This window comes from Monodon monoceros, unplaced genomic scaffold (genome assembly GCF_005190385.1).
Source record: "Monodon monoceros isolate NGI ecotype Baffin Bay Population unplaced genomic scaffold, NGI_Narwhal_1 Super_Scaffold_3, whole genome shotgun sequence".
Classification (NCBI taxonomy): domain Eukaryota; kingdom Metazoa; phylum Chordata; class Mammalia; order Artiodactyla; family Monodontidae; genus Monodon; species Monodon monoceros.
In genome coordinates this window covers 33,278,382-33,300,021 of record NW_021703780.1, presented here as the reverse complement: position 1 = coordinate 33,300,021, position 21,640 = coordinate 33,278,382, and the positions used below count along the sequence as shown (strand labels likewise).

Here is a 21,640-nt window from a genome sequence, read left to right as displayed (position 1 = left end):
TCCTCCTCCCCCTCCCCATACCGTGTCCCTCCCCCACCCCCACCAGGTTTCCGGGTCTTTTGCTGGGAAGGTCCTATGGAGGACAGGAATGAAGTCCAGAAGGACAAGACCTCTTGCTCAGTTGGTTAGAACAAATGGGTTTGATTTTCATGTGATTCAAATAGCTATCCCTCTTGTCCATGGTTGAGAGCCAGCCCTTCTTTAAAGACAAGCCCTGGGACATAGGGGTCTGGGTTAAAATATGATAGGCTTAACTCAGCCCAGATCTTCTGGAGCCCTCCTGGAACCTACTAGGTTCTGGTGGCATCGGGTGATCTCTCCCTAAAGGATCCGTGACTGTTACAAGTGTGTATCGGCATCCAGCCTTACTCTGAAAGCTCCTAGTGGAACTTGATCACAGATAAGGAGGAAGAGGCTAGATTTAGGATACATTGGACCCCTAGTCACACTGCTAGTGCACATGTGTGGGGTCACTCTGGTGGTAGTTTGGTAAATTAGGTCAGCAGAGCATTTTGGATTGTCCATTACAAAGGAGTGTCCTGCTTCCATGCCACTACCACAGTCTTCCCTCTCCAGAGAGAAGCTGTGAACAGACTCCAAGCTTTGAGGGATGCAGGGCCCACCCCCAAGCCCTACCCTGTGCCCTATTTCTCTTAGGTTCTCAGTGACCCACTGCAAACCTCCTAGAAACTCAGGGAGAACATGGTGCAGCAGAGGCAAATCTGCCCCTGACTCTCATTGCCCCCTTGTCTGAGACCAGGGGCTGCCTTACAGGCCACAACTGCCCTCTAGAAACAACAGGCTGGCCGATATGGAGAAGAAAGATTTATTGTTAGAGAAAGTCCAGAGTCCAGAGAAGGGAGGCTACATGCAGAGAGGAAATGCAGAGAGAACCCCCTGTAGCCTGGGAGGCCCAGAGGGAGAAGGGAGCCCGGGCGTCCAGGCGCTGAGTCTAGGCGGCGGTGGCAAAGCCCACCCTGTTGTTGCCCAAGTCATAGACGGAGTAGTAGGACCTGAGGAAGACGTCCCCAAGGATCCACAGGGGCTGGCCGTTCTGGGAGGGCACGTAGGTGGGCTCGACCCCCAGCATGCAAAAGCTGTCATCGTTCTGCACAACACAGAAGGGCAACACTCATTCATCCGCTCACACAGTGACGGGGCACTGCTCGGCCCAGAGCCCCAGGCCAGCAGCACAGATGCAGAAACAGGTGAGCCAAAGTTTCTGCCCTTGAGGGCTCACAGGCCAACTGAGCCTCCAGAGCCAGAGTCGGGCTGGTGGGGGATTCTGGCGTGGCCGAGGGCAGGCTGCAAAAGGCCTCCCTCTGCAGGGTCTCCTTGACTCCCTCCTGTTCCTGATTTGGAGCAGGTCAGCCTGGCGGTAAAGTCTTGGAGCCAGACCAACTTGGGTTCAAAGCTTAGCTTCACCCTGACTAGCTATGTGGCCTTGGGCCAGTTACTTAACTCTCTGAACCTCCAAGTTTTTGTTTGTAAAATAGAATCAGTATCTCGCTCATTGAATGTTGTGACGAGTAATCAGGGAAATGTAGACAAAGTGCTTCACTCAGTGGCTGACTCTCATAAGTGATCAACAAAGAGCCAGCGCCCCTCCCCTCTAATTAATAATAATCATTAATAATAGGTGGCACTCTGCTCTTTCATAGCCTCGTTCCAGAGACGGGGGTTTAGAATCAATGGATGGGGAAAAGAAATCAATGCTGCAAGGCATCAGGAAACGGCGCGAGGTAAGGAGACCCAGCGTTTCTGGCTACCCACCCCTTCCTCCCACCCCTCACCCCATCCCCCATCCCCCCCCTCCCGATGCAGGGGCCAGGACTTACATTGAGGATGTAGGAAGCGGGCGGCAGAGGGAACTGCACACCATTTATGATGAACGTGAGGGTGGGCAGGCTCTGGATGCTGTTACAGTCCACGAAAAACTGCAGAGAGGAACAGGGCCCGGGATGTCTCATCTCCCCCCCTGAGAGGACCTGCCAACCCCATCGCCTCAGCCCCTCAGGACCCGGGCCTGAGCCCCAAGCCTGCTTTGGGACCGGAGGCTGCAACACCAATACTGCTCGTGTTACACATGAGGACTCACGTGCAGAGGGTGGGATCTGGGGGGACCTGAGCATCTTTCTCACCCCCAAACATGACTCTTGCTTGAATTTTCCCCATGAGAGAGATTAAATCTACACCCCCTTCTCTGCAAGTGTCCTTTTAAAACACGCAGGTCTGTAGAAAGCATGGCCCATCAGTCCACCAAAGTTAGTGGGAATGCATTAATTAGGCAAACCCTTTGGTGGGCTCAGGAGGGGGCACGGGGCAGAGAGCATGGCCCTGTGGAGGTGAGGGAGCTGTGGACTGAAGGGTTATCCCTTGTCACTCATGGGCTTGGCACCACAGTCTAGTTATTTCCCTCTTACTGTAAAGCCCGGCAGGTGTGTTACCTGTTTCCGCTAAGGGGCTGAAGCTCAGAGGAAATTCTGCCTGGTAGTGACCTCCCCACACCCTTTTAGCACAAGCATCTGGCTCCCCTGGATCAGCCTTCGGGCCCCCAGCCAGCTCCCAGCCCCAGTCATCCTGGGGCCCCCACCTCCAGTGCCTGGGGGCAGCGAGAAGCACGGAGGCCAAGAATCAAGCTATTCCTGTGCTCCCAGGAAAAACCACAACTGCCCCCTGGCTGGCCTCCCCCAGGGAAGGGGCACACCTCCACCACACGCACCTGTCCATACTGGTCCTCCTCGGCCCCTGTGGCCTGCAGAAGGGAGCTCATGAACTGCTGGGGCACGGTGAGCAGAGACGTGCCAGTGTCCACGACGGCCTGGCAGCCCTGGGAGCACCAGCCCGTGGCCTGGTCACCAATGAGGAACCTGAACGGTGAGGAGATGGGCGGCCTCAGCACCTCCCAGCTCAGGGCAGCTAGGGGATGAGCTGCAACCACAGAATCAAGGTGCACCTCCAGAAGATAAGGACTCTGCACAGGTCAATGCAGCCATCCTCCTGCCTCATACCAAAGTCTGTCAAAGGCCACCTAAATGGCCTTGGAATCTCTTTCTAAAAAGTTCCAAGGATGGTTCTAGAAACACTGAAGGCCAGGGTTACTGATTCATTGAAAGTACTTCAAGCAAATTATTCCCTCCCCCTCACACACCCCAGTTTTCTAATGTCTAAGCCCCTAGGGTTGGACTACAGGGTCCAAAATGTTTGGGATTCCCAGTCCTGCCCCTTCCTATGTTGTCCCCACCCCACCCTCCTTCTCCAGGCCGACCTGGGCCTTGAAACCCCAGCTGAGGGCAGCTGTGGCTTTGCAGGCGCAGGTCTCTGGGGTCCTCTGTCCCCCCGCCACCCGGCAGTACCCGTGTGACATGAAGTGCCTCCGAGCCTGCTCCGAGGAAGTGCCCACACCCCCAGGGCCCACCACAGACTCACTCCTCAATGCCAATCTGCCAGTACAGCTCCTGGGTGACGGGGGCCCAGTGGATCTGCCCCGTGTACAGGCTGCTGTCCACACCTCCGAAGATGACTGCTCCCCCGTCCTGAGAGCCCTGCTGGCTGCAGGACGTAAAGCAAAAGTGAGTCAGGCAGTGGCTGTGGAAAAGGCAGGAAAACAGAGGTCCTGCCCTGGCTCCAGACTGGGGCTCCCTGAGGAACGGCTGTGTCTCCCCTCAGACCAGGGCTCCCCAAGGGCGGGGCCGCGTCTCCCCTCGGAATGGGGCTCCCTGAGGGAAGAGGTTGTGTCCACCCCCCACCCCCGCCTGGAGCTCAGACTTCCCAGTGCCTCAGGCTCCCAGGTACTCCACCAAGCGCTGCCTCTGGGGAAGCCTCTGGTCGTCTGGCCCCCCACCCTGCCACACACCACGTTCTCCAGTCCCTTTCACTTTGTGCTGCTGGTGGAGCGTGTCCACGGGAGCCTGACCCGGGCCCAGCTTGTTATTTTTCTGCTGGGATCGGAGGGAGGTAGGGCCCAGGTGGAGGGGAGGGCAGGGCCTCCCCTGTTAGACAGAAGACGAACCTGAGTGTGGAACTGGGCAGAGCTCCTACAGGCTAAACTCAGAGTACTTGTAAACAGAGGCCAGCAACCGATGTAACAGGATAATGTGATTGAAAGATTCAGATGACTAAGCCCCAGAGAGTAGATATTGACCATCTCTAGAAGGTAGTTGTCTAATTCTGGAGAGGAAAGAAAGTCCACCCCAGGCGACGCCCCCACCCCCACCCCTCCTACTGCCTGGCACCGGGGCCCATCCACATAAATCACTGAGTTGGCTCGTGTTTGTGGTAAGAATAACAACTCGTTAGGAGTTCATGGTGGACCTAGACCAGAAGACTCCAGGACCTGGCTAGAACAATAGATCAAAGGAGATGAAGCAATAGATTTCTACACAAAAGAGGTGTCCAGGTAGAAAACATTTGGTCAGAAGGAAATGATCTAACTGGGGCTCTGGGCAGGAGGTAAGCCCAAGAGGTATGGAGAAAGCAGTAGCAATGCTCAAAGAAGAGCTCAGCTGGAGGAAGGAGAGATGCTGTCATGGCCAAGAAATACAAAGAAGAGGCCGAGTGGGCAGGGACAGATGCAGGGGTTGGGGAGGGGAGGAGGAAGAGTCAGAAGCCCAGGAGGAAAGGCCCTGCCAAATATGCCTGCTGGGAGGCCTTCAAATCCCAAAGTGTTGAACCTCAGCCGTCCAGGGCCACGGGGGGAATGGGCTGGGAGCTGGGGACCGCCAGGTGGTTCCTTACCTGCTGAGGTAGAAGCTGAAGACTGGGCTGGTGAGGGCACCCTCCTGCAGCATGCCCTGCAGGGCGGTGGGGGCCCCGCCCATGGACAGGGCAGGGTAGGCCATGCCCATGATGCCATCGAACTTCGCATAGAGGAAATTGGTACCCGGCTCTTTCTCACTCAGGCCGAACTCCTGGTTGGGGACCTTGATGCCCTGGACCTGGAGGGGAAAGAGAGGATGGGAGATGACAAGTGTATCTCCACCCACCTCCCCCAGGCTCCCCCTCCTCAGACCCCTCAAGGGTCTGTTCTTCATCCCTCCTTTGCTTCTGCTGCCTCTCTTCTTGTCAGGTTTGCAAAAGCCACTTTCTCTTCCAAGAAGCCATCCCCGACCGCTGCAGCATTCCCCACCCCAACCTTCTTCTTCCCGAGGCTTTAAGTTCCTTAAGGACCAGGTCATCCCAACCATTGTGGTGCCCTCGGTGCCTGGCACATGATGGCCCACAGTGAGGGTTCAATGAGTGAACGGATGAGCTTTTTTTTTTTTTTTTTGTCTGCGCCTTGTGGCATGCGGAATCTTAGTTCCCCGACCAGGAATCAAACCCGTGCCGCCTACAGTGGAAGCGTGGAGTCTTAACTGCTGGACCACCAGGGAAGTCCCTGGATGAGCCTTTATTGTACTGATTTTCTGGCCTGTACGGTAGAGCACTAGGTGTTTCCCATATTTTTCAGGGCCTCCATCTAAGTCTCCCCATCAGACCGTGAGGACTTTGAGGTTAGAATCCAGCTCACAGCCCCGGACTACCTTCCCCATATCTGGGTGTGGGGACAGGGGTAGCCGGCAGTATCACTCACTGTCAGAGTGTCATAGCCGAAGAAGCCGGTGAGGCTGCCACTGCCATACTGCAGGGAGAAGGTCTGCCCATTGGTGGAGTAGGTGGAGGACAGGCTGGGGTTGAAGCGGGTGTGGCTGGCTGCAAGGGAAGGAAAATTCGGGAAGTCAGGCTGGCCCACTCTCAGGCCTGCCGGACTGCCCACCTGTCTCCCAGCCTGGGCTCACATCCTGGGGACTCAGCACTCCCCCCATGCCCCACCCCCCACCGGCCACTGAGTCAGGTGGTGGCCAGCTGACATTCCTGGCATTGGAAGTCCCACAAGAACTGGCCAGCCTTGACTCCAAAGCCCCCTCTGACCTACAGAATCTTGAGATGCCCTAGGATGGTGACCTCCCTATGGGCAGGTTATATAGAGTCTATTCATCTCCCTGACCCCCAGCAGATCTCCTGACACATGGCAAGTGCTGAGAAATTACTCATTGGATGAAGGAGTGAATGAACCTCCAGGGCATCTGTGCATTCCCTGACCCTCACCTCACCCCGAGGAGAAGCTGGCCACACCAGGATCCTGAGATAGCCTAGGATGGAGCCAATGAGGGACCTTCTGGACTAGAGGCGTCAAGACCCAACCCCCAAGGCTTTGGCAGGGACCAAGGCAGCCCTAGGAAGTGAATATCTCCTGTCTCCAAATACAACTACAGGGAGGGGACCACATCTATATCCTTCTCCCGTGTCCCTTGAGATACTCAGTAAGAACTTAGTAAATCATGGAGTGGAGTAGCATAGAAAGAGTGTTGTAGAGTGGAGTGGGATGGAATGGCATTGCCCAGAGCAAACAGAACGGAGTGGAGTGGGCTGGGCTGGGCTGGAGTAGGTGAAGGGATATGTATTTGTGAGCAGGGAAAGCAGGGGCGCCACCCAGCTCCATGGCCAGCTTCTTCCCTCTGGCTTGGACATGTGCCACATGACCCTGGACAAGTCCCTGGTCCTCTCTGGGACTGCAGCTCTCCCCAGCAATCTTTATGAAGTGCGGCCCTTCCCCAGAGGGTGTCAGTGCCCTGCCCTGCCAACCGCCCTCCCCTGCCCAACCTAGCACTCACTGCAGGCCTGGCTCTGGCAGTAGACAGAGGGCACCCACAGGTTGGAGGAGCCAGTATCAAAAAGGACCAGGAAGTTCTGTGGTGGGGTCCCGATGCTGATCTCACCAAAGTAGGCAGCCTGGGCGGGAGAGGGGGGACATGGACGGGCTGTTAGCTCTGGCGGGATCCAGGGACCATCAGGCCCAGGCTCCTCCACGGACAGAGTGACAGAGTGACCAGCCCCACAGCCCGCACCAGAAGCAGGGGCCTGAGCCTGCCCTCCACGCTCGCCCAGAACCCACAGACCTTCGGTCAAGCCCGCCTGGGGCAGCTGCAAAGGTCTCTGTGGACTTAGCTGCCAGATCAGCAGGGGCGCCTGAGTGCTCTGCCCGCCAATGAAGTCTCCGGGCTGGCAGGCCTGAGAGACGGGGGCAGGCCCCAGGGCCTGGGTGGGAGGGTGCAGAGAGGTGGGGCGCAGCTCATAGCCCAGGCCTGGCCTTTGGCAGCAGGGAGATGGGGAGCCCCGGGGAGGGTCAGGACTCACGTCCATGTAGTCCATGGGCTCGGAGGCCACGCTGAAGTCACTGAAGCGGTACTTCTGGGCGGGGTCGTACTTGTGGGTCCTCAGGAAGTCCTCCAGTATCCCCTTCTCTTTCATGGTCTCACGGATGGACTTTAATTTCTTCACGGGGACTCTGCAGAAGGGCTGGAGTCAGGGCAGGACCTCCCTCTTTCCTACAGAGGCTCTAATATCCCAATCTCTCTCTCTCTCCATCTCTGTTTGCCTCAGGCTCCCTGCCGCTCTGTCCCCTGGTGTCTGCGGCTTGTACGTGTCTGTGTGTCTCCCTCTTTCTCCATCTCTGTCTCAATCTCTGGTTCTCTCTGGCTTTTTCTCCCTCTGCCTCTCATTTTCTTCCTCTCTCTTTCTCTTTCTTTCAAAACTCTTCTCAGGACTTGCTCTGAGATTCAGAAAACAACTGACTTCACCCATGCATGCCCCCACCCCATCGCATGGGTCCTCATCCCACCCTGGTCCTCCACTCTCAGATATCCCATAAACACTTTCCCAGGCAGGGGAGAGGAACTTCAGACATTACCCTTTGTAGGATTTGTACATTTTTGTTCTGTTTTGTTTTGTTTTTGTTTTTGTTCTTTTTGGCTGTGCCGCGTGGCTTGCGGGATCTTAGTTCCCTGACCAGGGATTGAACCCGCGCCCTCAGCAGTGAAAGCGCCGAGTCCTTAACCACTGGACTGCCAGGGAACTCCCAATTTGTGCATTTTTAAAAAAGGTTTCAGAGGGACTTCCCTGGCGTCCAGTGGTTAACACTCTGCTCTTCCACTGCAGTGGGAGCGGGTTCAATCCCTGGTCAGGGAACTAAGATCCCACATGCTGTACAATGTGGCCAATAAAATAAAATAAAAGTTTCATAGATGGCAAAGTTCACCCCAAAGAAAGTCCTCTGGTACAGTGGCTGTCAGGCACCTGGTGCCGGTTGGCTGTGACAGAGCACAGGACCAGGGGAAGGGCACTAGGCTGGGGACTCAGAAGACAGGGTCCTAGTTCTGCCCCTGCAGCGACTTGTCTGGCCTGGATCAATCATGCTCCTCTCAGGATGCAGGGACAGTGGGGAGGTTGGCCTGGTTGGTCCGGAGCCCAAATCAGCTCTGGAACTGTATGTACTGAATTATGGGTTTCTGCCCATGTCTTCCCAGACCTGCTTGCTGCCATTGCCTAGGGGTCTCTGCGGGTCCACCCAGGCCTTGTTCCAGGCTCCAGAATTCCTGCTGCTTTCACTTCTTTCCCCATCTCTTCCCCATTCCCCCAAGACCCTTCATTGTCCAGAAATTCTCTGCTAAACCCATTCACCTTGAGCTATGAAGGCTGATGGTTGCTGCACCCCATCACAGTTACAGAATTTGCATATTCAAAGAAGTTTCTGAGAGGAGCCATCTCTTTGCCAAAAAATCACTCTTTAGTGGTAGAATAGCAAGCAGAGTGGCAGGCCGGGAGTCCTCCTGATGTCCTGTGAGCTGTGCCGCCTCGTTCCCTATCCCCTGACACCTCAGCGTGTAGAGATTACATGACGGGTGTTTCTGCTTAGATGATTTTGGCATCTACCAAATCAATTGGGGGCTTTAAGGAAAATACTAGCAAACGTCTCCCTCTCTAGAGATAATTGTACCGGCCGTTCAGCATCTACTTGGGTGGTAGTCACCCTTATTCCCCCTGTTTCCTATCCATGTTTTCTCATCAGTGGGGGACGGGATGGTGCTTCTCCCTTTGACTGGAAGTTGCCTGAAAGCAGAGGCCATATCTCCTCCCACCGCTGAGTCCTGTCCTACACCGATTCAGGGAGCCTTCCCTGTCCAGAAGTCCCAGAGCAGAGGCAGATCATCCACAGAGCTTCCTTGTCCCTTCCAACATGTGAGGATAGCAACAAGATGGGGGTATATAAACTAGGAAGCAGATTCCCGCCAGACACCAAATCTACAGGCACCTTGATCTTGGACTTCCTAGCCTCTAGAACTTGGAGAAATAAATTTCTGTTGTTTATAAGCCATCCAGTCTATGGTAGTTCATTTAAAAGTAAAAAAGGCTGCCCAGGCTCCTGCCCCAGCAGCCAGGCCCCAGACTCACTTGATCACGGCCGCCTCCAAGGTCTGGAGGCAGACCAGGGCTACCACCATCCACTTCATGATGCCGATTCCCAGCTGGCCACAGTAGTGAAGCAGCTCAGAGTTGTGGCGTCAGAGTGGAGTGAAGGCCTGAACACTCCTTCCTCCTTTATACCCCGAGGACCCAGCCCAGCCCCTGCCTCCCTGCCCTGCACCAGCATAACCTCAATCCCTGTCATACCCTGGGCTCCACGTATCAGTTATTTCTGTGTGTTTTCCCTTGTGAGGGTGGCTGCAAAGGACTTTTCATCTTATTGACTTTTCAGTACAAGCAGTGGAGGCCAGGAGGTGCGAGCGATAAGAAATCAAAGTTGCTGTAAGATGGAGAGGCAAATATGACTTCTTGTGCAGGAACCAGAGGTGTGAGGTAAGCCTTTTAGGGTGAGGGCCAGAGGAGGGCAGAGTGAGGGCCGTAGGATCTATAGGCAGTTTTTTTATCCTCAGTACTTCCGACACTTTCAAACAAAAAACTCTTTGCTGTGGACACTGTCCTCGGCATTGTAGGATGTTTAGCCGCATCCCTGGCCTCTACCCACTAGGTGCCAGCAACAGTCCCCCAGTTGTGACAACCAACAGTGTCTGCAGGCATTGCCACATGTCCCTTTCGGGAGCAAAATTGTTGAGAATCGCTGGTCTATAGGTGATGCACTCAAAGATTCTGACTTAAGTCCTGGTTCCAGCACCCCCAACCCCTTGGGGGATGCAGTTAGGAGTGTCGCGGGTTGATGGGGTCAGTGGCTAGGATGATGGTAATGATAATGGTAGTGGTGAGCGTGATGCTGACAGTGGTGACGTTGGCGGCGGTATTGTTAGCACAGATGCAGATGGTGGGGCTGGGTTGCCAGTGGCTGAAGTCAGAGCTATTGGGGGCAGCTTTGGAGGTTTTCCTGGTCAAATGGGACATTTGGAGCAATTCTCATCATAGTCCAGCAAGCACTCAGGACACACCCACAGAGTAAGCCGCACTGGCTTCTGGTTGTGCCACTGGCACTGATCTGCAGCAACAGGAGGCCTGGGCAGGGGCATGGGAGGAGGGGACATGCCAGCCCCTGCTTCTGTTCTTCGTTGTCTCTCTTCTTCTGTTCCATTGAGACTCCGCCCATGTCTTTTTTTTTTCTGCCTCACTGCGCGGCATAAGGGATCTTAGTCCCCTGACCAGGGATCAAACCCATGCCCCCTGCATTGGGAGTACTGAATCTTAACCACTGGACCACCAGGGAAGTCCCTGCCCATGTCTTTTGTTCTCCTAAAACGCCTGTGTCCCCCATTACCCTCTTCCCCAGCTCTCGTCTGTCCTCGTTCCTGCTCCCGAGCCTGATCTGCTGTGTCCTCTATCCCTCATCTCCGGGTCCTGCCTGCTTCCCAGCTACAAGCTTCTCATTGCCTGAGGTGACCTGGAGCTGGCCCAATGCCTGCCAACCTGGCACTGGAGAATTCTCCATTCTGGGGTGAGTGGAAAAAGTCCCCATGCCAGTACCCTCTCCGCCACCTCACCCCTCACTCAGGGCTCCAAACAGATTTGTCAGGCTCTTGAGCCCCAGGCAGAAGGCCAAGACCAGGCCTGCCAAACACCGATATAATCCAGCCCGTGGGGACTTTCCACTCTGGCCACCTCCACCCACTGCCCGGCCAGAGCCCTGGAGTCTCCCCTGGCCCTGGATGGAGGAGGGGAGGGAGGGCACTAGAGGTCCACCCGGGCCTGGCACAGAGAGGGAGGTACCTGCCTGGTTGTGTCTCAAGGCCAAATCAGCTCCCATTCCTCCCTGCAGTCTCCAGGGACGCTGGAGTGGAAGGCAACGTAACGAGGAAGTGCTTTCCCTGGGGTAGGGGAATCCGCAGGTTTGGAAGATCAGGCAAAAGAAAGTCATAGGATCCTTGGAATCTTGCCACATCCTGTGAATATAGCAGAATCCATGGGGTCCCCTAAGTCTTGTGAGGCCAACAAGACTCCACAACATGGCCCTCCAGGGACCCTTTCCTTATCTGGCGGGACCCAAGGAGTCTGATGGCTGTGGGCTAACTGTCCCCAAACCCCAGTCACATCACATCCCTTCTGAATATCCCTGGCCTACTACATCGAGCCAGGGTACCCTGCTTGGCAGCCAGGCCCTGGGGCTTTACTGCCCCACCTACCCAACCTGACCTGACAGCTCAGTCAGTCCCCTCAGTGTCCCCATACATCCTAAGTCCTTGCCTGCCCTGGCTGCCCTGCCACCACCCAGCCCCCCATTCCTGGAAAGCCCATTTCTCTTCCTTCTACATGTCCAAGTTCTGCCCATCCTTCAGGACCTCTCCTCCTAGAGCAGGGATGTACAGAGTCTGGGGACACTTTAGAAGTCATCCAGGGCTACCTCCCACCAAGGACAGGAGCCCCAGTAAGCCTGACCCACTGGCTGCCCACCAAGTTCATCTTCTACCCCTAAACACTGCCCACCCAGCTGGTGCCCTCCCCTTAGTGCCGGATCACACACTGTCTAGGATTGGTCTCCAGTTGTCTTCTGGTGTACGTTTCCTTACTCTATAGACTAGAAACTCCTAGAAGGCAGAGATGTGGCTTCCACCTCCCTGGGCTTGGCCCAGAGCTCAGGAAATCCTGAACACTAGATGGAGCCCATGGGATTGTTCTCAATAGGTCTTGGTTATATCTCCCACACCCCATTATCCCAGTGCTCTGATTTCCACCCCACACTCTAAAGGGATCGTGTCAAAATCCAGGGCCTGGCGTCCTCTCATAGAGATGGTTTCCCAGGAAAGAGGCATTATCTCATCACCCTCTGGTCTCCTCTCCCTCTAAGCACCACCTGTCTCAAAACTCATCAAAGGCTCCCTGTGGCTAATTAAATAAAATCCAAACTCATCACCCTGACCTTGAGGACACACTCAGGCTGGCCCCTTCCTACATTTCCACACTCATCTTCCACTACTAACCTACACATGCTCTGTGCTCCAGCCATAGCAATCTCCTTGCTTTCTCCCAGGAGACCTGTTATTTTCCAACCACCGTGCCTTTATCCATGCTGTGGTCTCCATCTGCAATACCCTTCCCAGCATCTCCACCTGCAAAATCTCCTCATCCTTCAAGACCCAGTACAAAGGCCGTAAAGCCTTCCCTACTGTGCTCACCTACTCTCAAACTGGTTCCTATTGTGGAGGACTTTGCTTTTCCTCCCCTTATGGTATTTATTTCATACTGTCTTATATCCCAGTGACTTGCCCCAAATCCTATCACTTGTAACTGAAAGAAAAGGACTTTTCCCTCACCTGGCTCCTCAAACAGCTCATTCACCTTCCAGAGTGACTACAAAAGTGACACTGGTTGCTGGGAGCATCTCGAGAAGAGATGGCAGCTACGAGCATGCACACTGCCACTGCTAATCCTCCACCCATGGCAGACATCGCTAATCAAACAGATCACTCTCTTTCATGGTACTGAGACATGGCCTCAGGATCCTTCCCAATCTAGTGTTCACACACCCATTCTCAATTTTGAAATGACAATCCCTGAGTCCCTTAATGGAGGACTTTTTTTTTTTTTAATTCTGGATACTAAATTTCATTTAAATTCTGTACATATACTACTTTTTTAAAAAATCAAAATGACATGAAACTACAATTATTTGCACCATTCTAAATTGCAAAATTATATTCTAGCTCCTAATGTACACACTGAGATCTTGACGTAGCTGTAATCAGTGTGTAAATACTACTTCTGTTCTGTTCTTGTTATTGGAGATTACTATATACACACAGCCATGAATTGAGAGAGGCCACATGCTTATCACGCTTGGTGGCTGTACAGTGCTCTGTTATCTTGGTAGTAACATTACTTAGCCCTATTCATTTGGGTTGATTCGAATTTCTCATTTCTATCAATAGTAATTGGGCACAAAATAAACATCAACCAAACGAAGAGAGTAGTGAGCTCCTTGTTATCAGAATCATTCAAACAGAGGCTAAAGGAGCACATTTTGAGGAATCCTGGAAGTGGGGTCTCTTGCAGTGGGTGTGAGATTGGACTAGGGATCTGAGTTTCACTGTGTATTCTAACCCTGAACTAAGTTTGCAGAGCTAAGAGACCTCACCTCAGATCCCAGGACAGGTACTTTATAAACCTTAAGTCTTCGGCAGCTGTCTACATGAATTTTAGTTATGACTTCGGCTATTATCTTGGTTTTTTAGTTTTTTCCTTAAATTTTGTGTGTTTTATACTTACACCATTATATTGGTTTAATCAGACTTATTGGGGGCAAACTGAAATGGAAGATTTTTTTTTCAAGTTCAAGGATTTATGCTTTTTTTTTCTTTTTCTTTTCTTTCTTTTTCTTTTTTCTTTTCTTTCTTTTTTTTTTTATAGGCAGAGGGCCCAGTGTAAGCTGGATTCTTCTGACTTGGACCTCCACCTCTGGCTCATCCTCCGACCCCCCAGTTGAAAGCTGCCATGTAAGGCCCTGCAGTTGGGGTCCTCCGCAGCGCTCTTTTTCTTTTGATATAATTTTTGAATTACAGAAAAGTCACATAGTACAGAGAGTGCCTGTACACCTTTCATCCAGAATTCCCTAATGTTAACATCTTACATCATAACCATAGTACAATGATCAAACCCAGGAAATTAACCCTGATCTGATACTATTAACCAATTTATAAACCTTATTTGAATTTCACCAGTTTTCCCACTAATGTCCCTTTTCTGATTCAGGATCCAATCTAGGTCCCCACATCACATTAATTTTCATGTCTTAGTCTTCTCCAATCTGTGACAGTTCCTTGGGTGTTTTTTTTTTTTTTTGTCTTTTATGACCTCGCTACTTCTAAAAAGTGCTGAGCAGTTATTTTGTAGAAAGTCCCTCAGTTTAGGTTATTCTGATGTTTTCTAATGATGAGATTGATGGCATGCATTTTGGAGCAGAAACCACAGAGGTGATATATCCTCAGTGCATGATATCAGGAGGTATCTGACTATGGATGGGTCTCATTGCTGGTGATTTAACCTTAATTACTTGGTTAAGGTGAGGTCTACCACGTTTCTCTACTGTACAGGAATTATCTTTCCCTTGATAATTAATAAGTATCTTCTGGGGAGACACTTTGAGACTACGCCAGTCTCCTGTTTTTCATCATTCTTCTGCCCACCAATTTTAACATCTATTTTGGTCCTTGCTTGCAACAGTCATTATGGTGGTGCTTTTCTATGTCCATCATCCCTTCTACATTTATTAATTAGAACTCTGCTGTAAGGAAGAGCTAGGTTCAAGGTTTTGAAATGGACTCTTCCTCCCCTACCAAAATATCCCAACATCGACGTTGTGCCAAGCAGGGTACTTTACGTTTGTTTAATCAGGCAACCTCACAGCAACCCCACTAGGTAGGTTACCTTATCCCCATTCAATAGTGGAGTCCATTTTATCTGTCTGTAACTCAAACAGCTGGAAATCGATCCCTGTGTGTATAAATGGATAGACAGGCTGGTTGCTTTTTCTCTGGTCTATTGATTGATGTACCCTTGCTTAAAGACAGCAGCCTGCTTGTCTGCCTTAGGTGGAAAGGGGGATGCGTTGGATGGATGGTGAGTCATATATTGCGACCCAGCTGCAGAAAGAGGAAGGATGGGGCAGAGCCTCGGGGGTCAACTGAAATCTGGGATCCAAACGCTATCAGGACCTTTGCTTCTCATTCCTGCTTCACTTTTCTCTCTCTCTCTCTCTCTGTAGGCTGCCTTTCTCCACATAACTGGCCACAAGCATCTGAGTTTTACATTTCCAGAGGAAGAATGAAACCAAAATTCCCAAGAAAGCTCCCTGATTAGCCCATCTTGGGTCAAATGCCCACTCTTGGACCAACCAACTGTGGCCAGCAGGCAGAGCCCTGTAAGAATTGGACTGCTCCCTCAGGAAGCCTTCTGAAGTGTTTAGACAGGAGAAGTCCCCAAAATAAGTAAGGGGATGTTTCTGGGCAAACAATCAGAGACGTCCATGCAGATTTATTGCTGATGACCTAGGGACCCTGCTTCAAACTCTTCACTCACCTCTCTTCGTATATATTTAAGAATGTGATGCTGATGTGTGATATGGAATTGGCTTTAGGAGACCAATCTCCACCACTTGTTGACCATTTGACCCCGATAACTCACTCACCCTTTCGACCCTGAGTTTCCCTGACTGTAAAACAGGGACAATCCTCTACCCCTCAGGGTTGCTGGAATAATCCAATAAGACCATGGTTATAAAAGTGCTAGCACAGAGCAAGCCCCCAGTAGCTGCCAGCTGAGTCGGAATCTTTTCCTTTAAAGTGGGCAGGGGGCTGGGGACAGGAGCTGAAGAGGAAAAGGGACCTCTGGTTAGCACCGATGATGTTCTGCTTCTTGACCTGTGTTCCAGTCACGTGGGTCTGTGAGAAGTCAGTATTGGATACTCGTGATACATGCACCTTTCGGTATGTATGTGTATTAGACATCAGTTAAAAGTCTTATGTTAAAACAATTTTTTAAAAATTTATTTTACGCTGTGTTGGGTCTTTGTTGCTGCATGCAGGCTTTCTCTAGTTGCGGCGAGCAGAGGCTACTCTTCGTTGCGGTGCGTGGGCTTCTCATTGCGATGGCTTCTGTTGTTGCGGAGCACCGGCTCTAGGCGCACGGGCTTCAGTGGTTGTGGTGCGTGGGCTCAGTAGTTGTGGTGCACAGGCTCAGTTGCTCTGCGGCATGTGGGATCTTCCCGGACCAGGGATCAAACCTGTGTCCCCTGCATTGGCAGGCGGATTCTTAACCACTGCGCCACCAGGGAAGTCCCTAAAGTCACATTTTAAAAAGAAGGAAGGTAATTCCCTGGTGTCCAGTGGTTAGGACTCTTGCGCTTTCACTGCCAAGGGTTTGGGTTCTATCCCTGGTTGGGGAACCAAGATCCCGCAAGCCTCACAGAGCAGCCAGAAAGAAAAAAAAAAAAGAGGAGGAAGAGAAGGAAAAGGAGCAAGGAGACAGAACACCTGTCCTCAGAGACACCCCCCACCAAAGATGAAGGGGGGAGGCAGCCCCAGCTCAGGGAGTCCCAGGCTGATGTGGGCAGTACACCTTCACCTGGGCTAACCTTGTCCACAAGAGTAGAAAAGCAGAGATGATTTCAGGTGCAACGAGGATGAACATGTCTTTTCCACATAGCTGTGTATTTATTATCACATATTTTAACACAGATACATATCGGACACATCACACCCATGATTTCACGGACTAGGGGTGTTTGTGACATCCTCCTAACGGAGGAATGTCAGAAAGCAGCAGAATTACAGCCTGAAATCCTTGTCACTGAGGAGTTAGTCTCCTAGGCTGGCCACTGCGGGGAGGGGCAGAGCCTCAGTTACCTGAGGACCCCAGGGCCCCCAGCCCTAGAGTCTAGGTGTTAGATTTCTCCTCTCCCTCCACCTCCCCGGCCCTGGGCCGAATGTGGAGGGACAGTCTCCTAGATGTGAAATCCAGCCAGGAACTCCCAGCCTGTCCCCCCACCAGGGCACTGCCCAGAGGTGGCCCTCTCCATTTGACAGGCAGGACAGCTGTGAGCACAGGGTCAGCCGTCCTGCCAAAGTGAGGGCTCCATGTCTGTGGCTCTGTCCACACTGCCGGCTCAACGTCCTCCCAAACTACTGTCCCACATCTCCAGAAATGGCACCTTGCACAAGCCAGAGAGCTGGCAGGGAAACCTGACCAGGCCTCTGCCCCACCCCCCAACGTTAGCAGATTCTAACCGGGGGGCCACACTCAAATAGTGCAGAGATCATGAGGGTGGTATTTGAATGACTAGATCTGGGACCCACTGACCTGTATTGAGTGGGCATGAAAGTCGAACTAATCTCACCCCCCTATTTAACTCCCCAGCCACCCACCTTGCTCCCCAAAGCCAGAGTCTACAGCTGCTTTATTTGGGGTCTCCCAGCTCTCAGCCCTGAGGAGCAGAGTTTGGCTAGAGTGAGTGAAAATAGGGGCTCCCTAACTTCCACGAGACCCAGAGGTTGTGCCTCTGACCAGGAAGATAAGGCAGAGCCGGTCTCTACAGCAGCAGCCAGGCCCACCTTGTCGTTGCCCACGTCAGAGATGGAGTAGCAGACCCTCAGGAAGACGTTTTCAGGGAGCCATGGGGGCTGGCTGCACTCTGAAAGTAGGAACGTGGGCTGAAACCCCATGAGGCCGTTGCTGCAATGACCCGGAGGAAAAGAAGTGAAACGATCAGTAGGCAAGTCTCATGGGTTAAGGAAAGAACCTGAGCTCTGAAATCAGAGAAGCCTGGGGTCAAATCCCAGCCCACCTCTGCCTGGCTTTGTGACATTGGGCAAGTCACTTAACCTCTCTGAGCTTCAGTTTCTCATCAGTTGAGGGAGGGAGATAATATGACCCATTGCTGTGTTCTGCATGATGAATACAAGTTAGGCTGGTGAAGAGAGTGAGAAAAGAACATTTCTGGCACGCAGAATAGCACCTGCAAAGGGCCTGAGGCAGGAAAGAGGAAGTGATGGGGCCAGTGAGGCTGGAGTATAGCAGTGAGAGGGGTCCCCTGAAGGAGGCAGAGGCCCAACCACCAGAGCTGAGGCTTTCAGGCTTTTTTTAAAACCACAACCCACAGTTAGATATATATTTTACATCATAACCTTATATACACATACATACAATGTATAAATGGAAACAAAAGCTTCACCCCCCCCCCATAAAAATTCTAGTCCACAGTACATGGGATGCACCCAATTTTCCTATTCTATTTGTTTCTAAAGTGCTGGTTCCAATCAACTGAACTGATTTCTAATGCGCTGTGAGCTGCGATTTGAAAAACACTGATGTCTGTGGCATTGAGCACATGTGTGCGCACACATACACACAGTCTTCCAGTCTCAGCTGTCATCTGTCACGTAAACAATTAATCACAAGTGTTCAGAGAGCAGGGTGGTGTCTCCTTCCTCCTCTGTGTCCCCCGAAGAGGAGGTCCAGAGGATGCTCCAGGCATATTTGTTAGTTAGGAGCAGGGTGGAAGGCTGGGAGAGAAGCAGGGCCTGGCCCACCACGTTTGGAGGTTTGAGTAATCTAAAGAGGACCCCGTGACCACCATTCTTGGACAAATGGAATGGGGACCACCCACACGTGGTAAGGGCCAAGTTTCGGGTTTAAGAAGGGGCTGATCATTACCTGTTGGGGTGATAGCGGTACCCACTTCCAGGATTATCAGGAGGATTTGAAGAGCAAATACACACAGAGCCTCGGCTCAGCATCTGAACCAGGAAGAGCCACCAGCACTTACAGGGTGCTCAGCATGTGCCTGGCCCTCTTCTAATCACTCTAATTCTACCAGTCTGTTTAATCTCACCAGGACCTTACTCATAAGGTAAACACTGTATTGTCCCTATTTTACAGATGCAGAAATGGAGGCTCAGAGAAGTTTCGTGACTTGCCCAAGGTCACAAGGCTCAGAAGTGGCAGAACAAGGATCCCGATGCAGACAGACTGGACCTCAACCACTCCACATACGGCATCTCAGAAAGTTCTGGATAAATGGTGGTTCCTGGTATTACGCTTGTGGAAGAAGTTGGTAGGATGATCCTTAAGGTCTTATGCAAATCTGACATCCCAAGAGCTCTACGGGCTCCCCGCCTCCATGCCCAGGTATGAAGGAGAAGCGGGAGAGAGATGGGGAGAGTCGTAGAGATGAGGTGCTGAGGGCCCAGCAGAGAAAGTGGATGCCACTGATGGTGAAGGGACTGGTGAGTGGGCTCTGGCCACTGCTGTAGTTGGTGACAAACTGGAGAAATGATAAAGGATGCAGAGACAAGTGGTCAGAATCTGCTCCCCCAGGGCTCCGGGGACAGAGGTGGCTGGTCTCACAGCCCGGAAATCCATCCTGCACCCAAATCCTTCCTCCCTGGTCCCTCAACCTCCCAACCTTCCTCTCCCCCACAGCTGCAGATATGTCCCCACCCCAGATAATGCCCCAGTGAAGGCACCAAGATGGAGTCCAAGCCGGTAGGGCAGAAATATGAGCAAGGGCTGTTGCTAGGGGAGCCTTTGAGGGAGAGGGGGCAGGGAGGGGGCAGGGCAGGGAGATCCCGCTGCACCTGGCATGAAGCAGCTGGCAGGGAAATGACATGCACACCCTCAGGGAATTTGGAAGGAGCACCTCAGGTGAGTGTCCTTTGACTTCCCAGTGACAGCGGGTTGGGGTGCCTCCCTCTCCTTGGCTGTTCCCTGGGACCCCAGTGAGCTGTGTCAGCTGACCACAGATCTGCTCAGGGACAATGATGAGGGAGTTGCCTGTTTCCATGACAACCAGGCAGCCCTGGGAGCACCAGTCAGTGAGCCAGTGCCCTATGGATAACCTGCAGGAATCATTAGAGGTCAGAGATCACGTCATCCCTCCCCCAGCCTCCATGCAGGCTCTCCCTTAAAGCAGTCCCTGGGTCTGCCCTGGGCTGGGAGAAGCCCTACATTTTTCCCAAAGGAAGCCCCCCAGGCCTCCTCCCTTAGTGGGGGGATAGGATTTGAATCTCCCCACCCGTGGAAGATGATCTGCCAGTAACTTGGGCAACCACAGGGCTCCAATAGACCTCACCTGTGTACAGCTGGCTCTTCTCACCACCAAAGGTGACTTCTCCTATGGTGATGTCATCTTGTCAGCTGCAGACCAGAGACATAGACTGTGGAGGAGGCAGCTGTGGGGTGACTGGACCCCCATTTCTGGAACCTACTCTCTGAGTCAGCCCTCTTGTACCTCCACAGCCCCTGGCTCAAGGTGAGGCTTCCGGCCAGGTCTCCATAAGCCCCTGTCCAGTACCATCTGCAGAGAGAAGAAGAATCTCCCAGGCGGCGGGGGTCCTCTCGCCTGGTAAGAGAGAAGCTGACCACGGGCTCTAGAATCAGGCTCCATTTGAAAAAGCCATCCATGCCTGTGGTAACCCCACTGCAGAGATGGAAGAGGAGGCCAGGCCCTTTATCCCATCAAAGTGGATGCTTTCAAAGGTGGTGTCCGGCTCCGTCCGGCTTAGGCCAAACCCCTGGTTGGTGATGGCCAAGCCCTGGATCTGCCCCGCCACAGGAGGAGAATGCCCCTGGGGGTGGCCCTCAGGAGGCCAGGGCCCTGCAGCTTCCCTCAGCAGGAAGGAGGCTCTACCCCCAGGACTCTGTGAGAATGCGAGTCCTGTGTGGCACAGAAGCGGTGGCCTCGGCGAGGAGTTTGTCCATGGAGGGCTCACACAGCCGGAAGTGTGTGTACATGAACGTCAGGAACAGGAATGGAGGTCAGGACCCCGCTCCTTCCCTCTCTCCGCACTTCCACAGCACCCCATCTGGTCCCTGCAGTGACCTGAACCCCACCTTTTGGCTCCAACAGCTCCCTGCGGGCCTGACTTGGACTCTTATGCATGACTGCCCAATTTTCTTGACTCTTTAAGTATATCCCCCCGGACTGGGGCTCCCCGAGGGCGGGGCCGCGTCTCCCCTCAGACCGGGGCTCTCTGAGGGCAGGGCCATGTCTCCCCTCAGACCGGGTCTCCCTGAGGGTGGGGCCGCGTCTCCCCTCAGACGGGGGCTCCCTGAGGGAAGGGGTTATATCTCGCCCTCTGGGGCAGGCGGGGGCTCCATGGGGGCTGGGGCAGGGTCTGTATTGAGTTGTTGGGGGGCATGGGTTGGGGGGCATGGAGGCTGGCGAGGCTTCAGGGGAAAGTCTGCAAGGTGGCCCTTAGAGCCAGCGAGCTGGGTGGGGCTCAGGAACCCCTTGCTGGGTAATGCCCTTGTATAAGGAGGCCCTGAGGGCCCCAAGTGTCCTCGTTTGGGATGCCTGAGAGGGGGCAAGGGGCCACCAGGCCTCGCTACGTGTCACAGGTCATCACCGAGCATCCCCTGTGCCCAGTCTATCCACATGCAGACCCGCTCAGCAAAGTGCCGTTCAAACCGAGGCTCTCATCCCATTAGCTGATGGTGAAGTCAATCTGGTAGATCCTGAAGAGGGTTCTTTTTTATTTTTATTTTTTTTAATAAATTTGTTTATTTTAGGCTGTGTTGGGTCTTCGTTGCTGCATGCAGGCTTCCTCTAGTTGCGGCGAGCGGGGGCTACTCTTCGTAGCGGTGCGCAGGCTTCTCATTGTGGTGGCTTCTCTTGTTGTGGAGCATGGGCTCTAGGTGTGAGGGCTTCAGTAGTTGCGGCACACGGGCTCAGTAGTTGTGGCTCGAGGGCTCTAGAGCGCAGGCTCAGTAGTTGTGGCGCACAGGCTTTGTTGCTCCGTGGCATGTGGGATCTTCCCGGACCAGGGCTCGAACCCATGTCCCCTGCACTGGCAGGTGGATACTTAACCACTGCGCCACCAGGGAAGCCCAA

The 21,640-nt window shown here is 53.0% G+C and overlaps 1 protein-coding gene across 1 annotated transcript; it reads right to left on the bottom strand.

The window, feature by feature from the left end:
* Nucleotides 1-815: 815 nt before the first annotated feature.
* Nucleotides 816-9,392, bottom strand: PGC (progastricsin). Its single transcript, XM_029243459.1, has 9 exons — nucleotides 9,271-9,392; nucleotides 7,177-7,327; nucleotides 6,654-6,771; nucleotides 5,573-5,691; nucleotides 4,738-4,937; nucleotides 3,430-3,552; nucleotides 2,723-2,870; nucleotides 1,839-1,937; nucleotides 816-1,108 (listed from the first exon to the last, which is right to left on the bottom strand). The coding sequence occupies exons 1-9, from the start codon at nucleotides 9,327-9,329 to the stop codon at nucleotides 953-955; spliced, it is 1,173 nt and encodes a 390-aa protein (XP_029099292.1). The 5' UTR covers nucleotides 9,330-9,392; the 3' UTR covers nucleotides 816-952.
* Between the last annotated feature and the right edge of the window lie 12,248 nt (nucleotides 9,393-21,640).